Source organism: Pocillopora damicornis, chromosome 11, assembly GCF_964200805.1.
Source record: "Pocillopora damicornis chromosome 11, jaPocDami1.2, whole genome shotgun sequence".
Lineage (NCBI taxonomy): Eukaryota > Metazoa > Cnidaria > Anthozoa > Scleractinia > Pocilloporidae > Pocillopora > Pocillopora damicornis.
In genome coordinates this window covers 23,277,780-23,287,762 of record NC_142680.1, presented here as the reverse complement: position 1 = coordinate 23,287,762, position 9,983 = coordinate 23,277,780, and the positions used below count along the sequence as shown (strand labels likewise).

The window sequence follows — 9,983 nt, the reverse complement described above, 5'->3', positions numbered from 1 at the left end:
ATTGAAGTTTCGTGAGCATCGCCATTTTAATTGGCTCAGTAAATGATAAATGAGCTCTGTTTACCCCAGTTTTCAAGTTTTCGTAAACTTTTGCTGATTCTAGGCAGCGGGAAATCTTCAGACGAAGAAGGAAGCCATGTAAATGGAAGGCTTGTAAATTTAACCTAAATGGAATTGGTTTCTCGTTAAAACAACAACAACGATATCAGTGCTTGTCTGATGTGGCTGTATTAACGCAATGATTGTTTGGTAAGAATGGCAAATAAGTTCAAGCCACACATGGGGACGATGTTGGCGAAGCAAGATAATCTCTTCCGAGAAACGCTGAAAAAATGAGCTGGCATCACACCAGTCATAAACAGCTGTTTACTTCTAAACAGCCTGCGGGAGGAATGAGTCCTGGTCAGCTAGTGCCAGTCTATCTCAAATTTCCCTTCCGAGCAGCTAGGGTAGGATGATGCAAGTTCGTTGTCGTAGGAAATAAGAATAATTCTAACCAATGTTATTTTGATACGTCTCCTTCGGTATATGTAGATATCCGGCGTATATTTCGGTCTTGTCATTTACCGTTTCAACAACCAATGGTCTCACGTTCGAAAACGAAGTAAATAGGTGTTTTGCTGAAAACTGATTTGGAAGCATTTTTGGCGTTGTAACGTACTTCCATAAGAGGGATGGAAGCCTTTAAGAATTGTACAATATTATGGATATTTATTGTGCTGGTCGGTAGTGTCTTAATTAGTGGAGGTAAGAAACGTGAACAATGATTTCTTTGTTGCCTTTAAGAGTAGCTCATGAGCTTGCAGATCTTGCGGATCACGTTTTAAATTGCAATGGTAGACGAGAAAATATAAATGGTAATTTGCACCTGCCACAAGGCGCCTTGTTCCTTCTTGCAAGTTGTTGGCCCAGTCTCAGTATATTATTATTTTGAACAATGTCTTTGTCGAGCTTAGTAAAGAAAAAAAAGTAATAAAAATTTACTTCTTGATTTCAGAATTCAAATTCAGCAGAAAATTTCTCTGTCGCCACATTGGTGGTTTCACCAAAATTATTAATTCAAGTGCGGTTATTATGGGTTCTTCTGTAGGCAAAATCTGAATGCTGATTCCTATTTATTTCGTAGAGGGAGCTGTACTCTGAATTTGCACACTAATCTTAAAGAAAATCAGTTACTTGGGTATTGAATGACATTGTGTGTTTTACAGCCTTAGGTTGGGGCAATAAAGACAAGATAAGATTAACAGATGTCAGTGTCATTACATTACATCCTGGAAAAATGACAAATTCCCGTCGTACCCACCCTGTTCCCCAGTTAAAGTGTGTTGGTGGCTCAGCAGGTTGTTCAGCTTTTACTCCAAGTGTTGTTCAGTGTTACAACCAAGGGTCTGATGGCTATGATGTTCAGGTAAATTGTGATAGGAATTTAATTTGCAGTCATAAAGATTATCTTAAAGAAAAATTTTCCTTATATCATATAAGTTTTGTAAACTGTGATACATTTTTGCAGTGGGAATGCAAGACAGACATGGACAGTCAGTATAAGTTTGGTGAAATTACAGTCAGCTGTGAAGGTTATGATTATCCTGATGACCCATACATTCTAAAAGGTTCCTGTGGGGTATGTACCCTAGTGCTGTATTGTTTTGACAAAGGGCTAACACTTTAAGAGACATTTAAAACTCTTTACAGTGACCAATTAATATTTTATGAACTCAGATGATTAACCAAACTATGTTGTGCATGCGAGGGTATCAGTTACACAAGCCTATTGGCTTCTTTGGACTATCTTGCCATATAATTGTTTTCTTATCATTATACACGTGTTAGTGTGGTGCAAGTTTAAAAAAATATTATCAGTGGTAAGTTATTTGATATAAAACTCCCAATACCAAGTGAAGATCCAATATAAATGGAGACAGAGTGAGAAAGATGTCAATTTTTGTGAACTCGTTCCTCAAGTAGTAAAGATGTTGAACATTGATCACAGACATAGGACTTAGGAATTAATTTATTTCATTGTGAAGGTTCAAAACTCAGATTTTCCAATTTGAAAGTTTGATTCCTTGCTAACTTAGTAAGGGAGATTTTGCAAGGTTCCTATGCGAAAATTGTCTGTCTTAATGTTAGGATCAGCTATGGCAGAAGCTTCCTGTGTCGAACAAGAGTAGGAAAGGGGCTAAATTTCCTAGCTTGATTGCTTGATTGCTTGATTGCTTGATTGCTTGATTGCTTGATTGCTTGAGTCTAAAAAACATATTAGTTGCTTATATTTTATTTGTACCATTTTCATGACAAATTTATGACATCTTTCTCCTGTGACAACCAGGCTAAAACTCTGTTATATGAGGGTTTAAAAAAAAAAGGCAGACCAGGATGGCATTATGCAAAACTGCACTGCAAAACCGTTATGTTACAGAATTCACTTCAAACATTTAGCCAATGTTGTAGCTTAAATGATTTTTGGTTTATATTTCCTATTTCCTCTTACTTTTGCTTGTATTCATATGAAACTATTACTAAAGGTATTAATTTATTTTATAGTTGGAATACACAATTGACATGGTCAGTAGTGGAAGTTATTATCACAATAATTATCATTCTGGACACAAGGACAATACTTACCACAACTACAACAGTCACAGTGACCGCTCCAGGTACATTGTTAAAATCTAGTGGAGTCATTAAAATGCTGACCATAAGGTTAGGGCCTGTTTGATAGTATGAAATAAGTACATGTATATAGACTTTTTAGTTTTGGTCCAGCAAAGAAAAAAAACTCATCCAGGCTTTTTGACAGTTTGTATTATTTTACAAGACACTAAAGTGCTATTCATTTCTTTCTTTTTGGTATTGTACTTTTAATTAAATACAGAACCATTGTGTTTGTGTTGATTATTTTAAGTACTCAAGTACTGGTGTGTTGTGACTTGTAGCATGATCATCACGCCCATTCAGGGTTGTTCAGAAATATTTGAAAATATCTTGATCAGCAATGGACAGATTGTTTTCAAACTTGTCATTTTGCTTCTCTGATGATTGCAGTTTAATAAAAAATAACTGTGTTGCCTTTTGGAATAATGTAAGAATTAAAAAATATTAAAGATACTGGAAAATATACCCAAATTATAAATGTAACGCGTAACATCTCATTTGCATAAACCCGAAAATAAAGGTAAATTTCGTACTCAAAACAACATCAATTAGAAACTTCCATTATGCTCATTTACTGAGTAGGGCTCAAATACACCTTATGCCAAGAGACAGCGTTAAATGTTCGTTTTTAAAAGAACAGGAATAAAAAACTTGAAGACAGTCGCTGTTGTTTGCTTGTGTAACGCAGCAGATCCAACAGAGCTTTGCATGGTACATGTGCGGGTCTAGCGTCTTGAATATACGCCTACAAAGAAAGTTGATTCGTCTGAGTAAGGTTCAAACACTTACTTACCCTCATCTAAAGTAACTTTTAAAAAGAGCTAACTGCAAAGAAGAAATAAGTGATTTTTGGTTTCGGAAACGATGTTATTGTTTATTTTTAAACACGGAAAATCAAACACCACTTACCTGCAAAAAGGCCTGTATTTCAGCTTTTACTTCACCTCGGTTGCTGAGACAACTCCCAAGCAAAGTTCATGTGTTCGACTACAAATCCCCAAAGTTTTACAGCCATACATACAATACAAACGAAGATATTCAAAGCAAACTAAATCGGAAACCTAAATTCACTCTCGCTTTGTGTTTATCAATGTGTAACGATCAAATTTCAAGCCCGCTCTACATTGAAATCCGCACAAATAGCGCTCGAAAACGCTAAACTTCGCCTGATTTTCTCGTTGAAATCAAGCAACAAACATCGAAGGTCTCCTATGAAACCTCTCCTCTATGTCTGCAGGGATTAGGCAAGAAAACATGACATACAAACTTGATGTAAAAAAAGTGCGTTTGTTTTGGCTGGCACTGTGCGGCATACCGGCATGTGTGTGGAGAACTAAAGAGAAAGAGGAATAACATTTACAAAGTCCCTGTAGATGTCAATGAAGAAATAATTGCTTCTTTGTAAATCTAGAGATAGTTGAAATAAAATTTTTTTTGTAACTCAGCCATTATGGCCAGTGAAATCTAGTGATAAAGTCAAATGCCACGCCCGCAAAGGATTGTGGGTAATCAGTTATTAAGCTTTAAAAACCGAACAAACATTGAAATCTTCACTAATTCTTTTTAGAACGTAAATTAGCAAGTATATCTAGCAAATAAAAGTATTTTTGGCATACTTTTTACATTTCATGAAAATACCCTATGTTACACATTTGGGCATGATGATTGTGCTACAAGTCTGTCTGTAAACAACATATGCAACACTAGTTGTTCTTCTATCATGTAGTAAGCTGTAAACAAATTTAAGTAGCATTGTTTTGCTTTCATGCAGTTATCTGTTTAAAAAAAAATGAAAAAAAAAGCCACTTGAAAACTATGCACAAATCAATAGAAATCACAAGTTGGAAAAAATAGCTTCTGCAATCGACCAACACAAAACAATGGTGGATGTTTTCCTAGATCTTTCCAAAGCATTTGACACTCTTGACCATCAAATCTTCTATGCCAAATAGGAGCACTATAGTATCAGTGACATGGCTCTGCAGTGGTTCAAAAGCTACTTTTCTTGCTGCTCACAATTTTTCCAATTCAATCAAGCTTGCTCTCCAATGCAAACCATCAAGTGTGGTGTCCCTCAAGGTTCGATTTTAGCCCCTCTACTGTTCATTCTATACATGAATGACCTCCCTAATGCGTCTAAATTAACAGACCCTCTGCTTTTTGCTGATGACACCAGTATCTTTTATTGTCACTCAAACCCAAATTGTTTAGAATCCATACTTAATCATGATGAGCTCCAAAATATTGATGTTTGGCTAGGCTCTCAGTTAATATAAAGAAAACTAGTATGTAATTTTTAAACCCAGACAGAAGAAATTTAACTCCAGCTTTTCTCTCTCCTTTGGAGGTAAACCCTTACAACAATCTAACACAACTAAATTCCTAAGGGTCTATATTGATGATCATCTCACCTGGAAACACCATATCAGCTACTATGTAAACAAATTGCTAAATCAATAGGTATTATATTCAGGTCTCACTTTTTCCTATCCTCTACCACCAAACTCACTTTGTACTACACCTTAATTTATCCCTATATCGTCTATTGTAACTGCGCCTGGTCGTCCACATATGTATCTAACTTTAAATAGAATTTATTACTTGCAAAAGTGAGCTGTTCTCCAAACTAGGAATTTTAGATATTTTCCAAGTCAATACATTTGAAATCACCAAATTCATGTTTTATTGTAGAAATAACTTATTGCCTCTATTGCTTCTCAATCTTTTTGCAACAAAAAGCCAAATTCACAATTATGGTACCAGAACAGCCAGTAATTATCGAATGCATTTGTGCCGTACAAATCTCAAGCAATTTACAATTCTCTATCAAGGTCCTAAAATCTGGAACTCTCTTCCTGTTTCAATCACTCATTCATCAAACCTTCTTAGTTTTAAGACGAAAATGCAAGAGTTTTTACTTAAATAATCACTGAATTGGCCTTAAGCCGCACATTCACAGCACTTTTTCTTTACTTTATTTATTAATGTAAGCGAGGTGGCTCTGCCATAAGCCTGGTGGCTTCCTGGGTCTCCTTGCCTTCTAGCTATAACCGCTGTAAATAAATTTTTTGTATTTTGTAAATAAGGCAAATAAAGATGATGATGATGATGAGGATGAATTTTCCTTCTAGGCATTCTGGAGGTTGGCTAAGTACAATCATCACCTGGGGAGTCATTGCCTGGATTGTATATTACATCTACCAGCGTTTTACATACAACCAATCACAGCAGTATCCTACATTTATTACTTGTAATGTGTTATGTGTAATTGGCCACATGCTGAGATCTGTATTATAACACCCAACATTTTCACTTTCCAGTGGTCCTTCAATTACCCAAAGTTTTCACTATCTAGTAATCACACAAGTTTCTTCTCTCGGTCTTCTATTTAATATGATGAAGTGATGGTATTGTACAGTTTCTTGCTTAAGAACTAAATAGAATATTCTTTAGGACATTTTTAGTACTATTTTTCATAAAGTTCTCCTTAACAGGAAATATTTTAGGAATAATTCAACTGGTAGTCATAATCAATTTTCCAGTCCCCCACCTCCTGGATTTCGGCCTGAGTATACACCAGGTAAGAATTTATGCATCCCCCCCCAAAAAAAAACGAAAAAAAAAAAGGTAATTGAATGATAACAATAACAAAAAAAATTAAAAAGAAGAAGAAGAAAGTAAGGAAAAGAAGACTTCTCAAAGTGGACTTTACCTTTTTAAGTAATAATGGACAAAGTTAGTGGTTTACCAGCCTTAAATAAATGTGAACTGTCAGGTTTTATACATTTGACAAGAGGAGGTTCAGGTACTCCCCCCCCCCTCCCCCTCAGCCACACCTTAAAAGACTGTGCTTTTTTCGCTGCTATTAGGAGGCCACACTACACATTCCAACAGCTGGACAGGAAATGCAGCAGGAACTGATGGTTGGCCGGGATTTTGGTCAGGTAATCACAATCATCTCAAAACCTCTTAACCAGGTTTCCTTTATTTATTGATGGACTATTATCAACTAAGACCTGAGCTTGTAGTGTTCATCAAGGTGCAGTCATGAAATGGTGAAGAAAGTGATTTATGAACCAGCTATTCTTGAGTTTCAAAATTTTGTTAAAATCAACAAGAACTGAGACTTTTTCTCGTCCGTGGATCAGGATACATGTATCGCTCCTATTGTTGTTATTAGGTGTTCAAGTTGATTGAGAAGATAAATCATAACATTTTTCCTTATTTGCTGATGCAATGTAGGTGCTGCCACCGGGGGACTTTTGGGATATCTGTTTGGAGGCTCAGGGTAAGAGCTTAAAAAACGCTTAAATGATAAAGAGAGTAATAAGCATGTGCATCTTTTAAACGTAGATAACAACCGGAAAGAGAGTTTTTATAACCTTAGGGGCTTGCGACAAACCTTTTGACCCTTGAAATGCGATAAAAGATGCCTTTCAGTTGATTGACTTACGTGGAAAGCGCACCAGAAGTAATTGCATTTTCCTTCCATTTGCTAGTTGTCTTGAAAAAACGTTCGCTTATGGTAACGCAACTGAGATCGGTAACGACAGCGTACTGTATATCTAACCAAAATACCAACCATAAGAATAACGATAACGATAACGATAACGGTAAAAGTAACAATAACGATAACAGTGACGTTAACGATAAGATAACGATAACGATAACAGTAATGAAAACAGAAACAGTGTTGATAACGGTTGTGATTAGTTGACGACCAAATGGGAACGGTGATGATAGAAATCACCATCTAGAAAAGTATTGTTGTTTGCGATCATATTAACGTTATGAGTGACGATGATATAGACAACTTTTTTTATCATTACTGTACAAACCGTCACAATCTTTCCTATGGTCACCATGATTACTGGTGTAATGCGCCATCCTAATTTTTTTTTTCTCATAAACAGCCGTCGCAATACTTACTATGATTACTATGGTCCGAGATACCATCAGCGAGGACCTGGGTACGGTTTTGGTGGAGGATCGGGCTGGTTTGGGTCCAACAACAGCTGGTCTTCAGGACGCTCCTCAGGTTGGACCTCAGGCAACAATTACAGAGGAAGCTCCTCTCCAAGCTCTCGGACCTCCTCAGGTGAGCGTGAGCTGAACTAAACCCCTGCTGTGTTTCAGACTATTTATTTTGACTTGCAACTTGCCGCGAAACAGACAATGTAAAGAGTTTCTGTGAATTGCGGTGGCAAACATTTTTTGATGCATTGAGTACTGAGTCGTAATCATAAATATAAATTTTTTTGGATTCGTCATCGTAACGTGACAGTAAGTCCTGTTCTGTTGTACTGAATGTACCACAGAATTCCCTTTGTTAAGATTTTCAGCTCTGTTCTCTGGGAGAAATCCTCTGTAGGGATTAAAAGATATGATTGGTCAGTGAGCCACCCATAAGAGGTGGACCGACCACTTTTTGGTGTGTCACACTGACAATACCACGACGTAGAATAAATATTGTGTGAAAAATACCGTAATTTATTGGGGTCAATTTCCTTTGCAGGGTTCGGTGGAACCAAACGTCGCTAAAAACTGATTAAAAGAAAACCGTTGATACCTCATGCACACTTATATTAAAGGCTGTTCACTTCCTGACAGTAACAGGAAACCTTTCGAGGAGGGGAAGGGAGATATTGGTCAGCATTGCACATTAGAGCCCAGCTTTCTCTGTCTGAAGGCTTCAGTTGTTTGATTAGTTCAATAGGTAACCTATCGTTGTTCAGCTAATTTTTACGGCCTAATATTAACACTTGCATATAATAGTTAGTGATTTAGGGTTATTTTCATAGTCGTTTACAATAGCCATCATCCTCGCAAAGAAAACGTCTTCTTTTTCTACTTAGTTGAGCCTTAAAAACCATTATCAGGTTACTATTAGCAACGGTAAATTATCCGTCGTATTTTGTTTATTTAAACACTAAATTTGGTTTTACTCTAAATTTGAAACAAGTGTCACGTACATAAGCAACGTAAAAAGGCTTCCTCTAAGAAGCCTTCTTCTAGTAAATAAAAGTTTTTCTAAAATTAAAAGAATGACAGAGTCCCTTTTATTGATTTTTCCCCTCAAATACTAAACCTAACAATATTCCGTTCCCAATTATTCTACTTTAAAGAGAGATTGTGCTGTTCTTCTTAGTCAAAAAAAGATGTGTGGCCTCGAAACTCATACAGAATTTACACCTTATAACCCTCTTTCTAACGAAGTAATAATTCTTCCGCAAATCCTCTTATTTGCCGAGATATATACGCATGAATATCAAAACAAAAGCATTTTGTTAATAAACCTTTGGCAAACTGTCAGAAGCACAAGCGAAACATAGGTTTTTAGCTCATTTTCAAAGATTCTATTGTTGCAATATTCAGAGGGGAAAAGAAAGAGGCGTGCCTTTGGAACTCATACTAAATACACAGCTAATTACCCTCTTTCTAACGAACAAGTAATTCTTCCGTAGGCCTCTCTATTGCCGTGAAATATACGCATGGAAATTGAAACAGAAGATTGTGTTCATGAGCTTTCCGTAAACTGTCAGGAAAACGAGCTAAGCCGAGTTTTCTTTTCTCAAAAAAATTCTACTGTTTCAATATTCAGAGGGGATTTTCTCGGCCCTTAAAAGAAGGTGTAGCTTTGCAACTCATACAGAATACACAGCTAATCACCCTTTCTTTAACCAATTTATAATTGTTCGGCAAATCCTCTTTATTGCCGAGATATTTAATCATGAATATTGAAACAGAAGAATTTTGTTAATAAGCTTTCTGCAAACTGTCAGGATTACAAACTAAAACAGGGTCTTTAGCTCATTAACACAATTCTATTGTTTCAATATTCAGTATATATATTTAATAGCTTAAAATATATATTTAATAATTAAATTAATAATTAATTATTAAATAATTAATATATTTAATAATTGTTCCTCAGCCTTTCAAACAATTTTATAACTGTTCTGCAAACTCCCTTTATTGCCGAGATACATACGCATGAATATTGAAACAAAAGAATGTTGTTAATGAGCTTTCTGCAAACTGTCAGGAAAACAAGTTAAAGAGAGGTTTTAAGCTCATTCAAAAAACTCGATTGTTTCTATATTCAGAGGGGATTTTCTCCGCCAACGAAAAAGGTGTGGCTTGGAAACTCACACAAAACACACAACCTAATGCCATCTCTCTTAAAAAATAATAATTCTTTTGCAAACCTTCTTTATTGCCAAGATATTTAATCATGAATACTGAAACAAAAGATTTTTGTTAATGAGCTTTCTAGAAACTGTCAGGATTACAAACTCAAATGGGGTCTTTTGCTCATTTACCAAATT

The 9,983-nt window shown here is 35.9% G+C and overlaps 1 protein-coding gene and 1 long non-coding RNA gene across 2 annotated transcripts; one reads left to right on the top strand and one right to left on the bottom strand.

Annotated features, from left to right (window-relative positions):
* Nucleotides 1-103: 103 nt before the first annotated feature.
* LOC113678301 (store-operated calcium entry-associated regulatory factor) lies at nucleotides 104-8,697 on the top strand. The gene is made up of 10 exons (XM_089187319.1): nucleotides 104-747; nucleotides 1,209-1,408; nucleotides 1,511-1,621; nucleotides 2,545-2,657; nucleotides 5,787-5,885; nucleotides 6,162-6,235; nucleotides 6,525-6,599; nucleotides 6,898-6,943; nucleotides 7,569-7,753; nucleotides 8,171-8,697. The coding sequence occupies exons 1-10, from the start codon at nucleotides 675-677 to the stop codon at nucleotides 8,194-8,196; spliced, it is 1,002 nt and encodes a 333-aa protein (XP_089043445.1). The 5' UTR covers nucleotides 104-674; the 3' UTR covers nucleotides 8,197-8,697.
* Nucleotides 3,023-4,335, bottom strand: LOC149038330 (uncharacterized). The gene is made up of 2 exons (XR_016181076.1): nucleotides 3,565-4,335; nucleotides 3,023-3,400 (listed from the first exon to the last, which is right to left on the bottom strand). It is a non-coding gene; the product is annotated as an uncharacterized LOC149038330 (long non-coding RNA).
* Nucleotides 8,698-9,983: the final 1,286 nt, after the last annotated feature.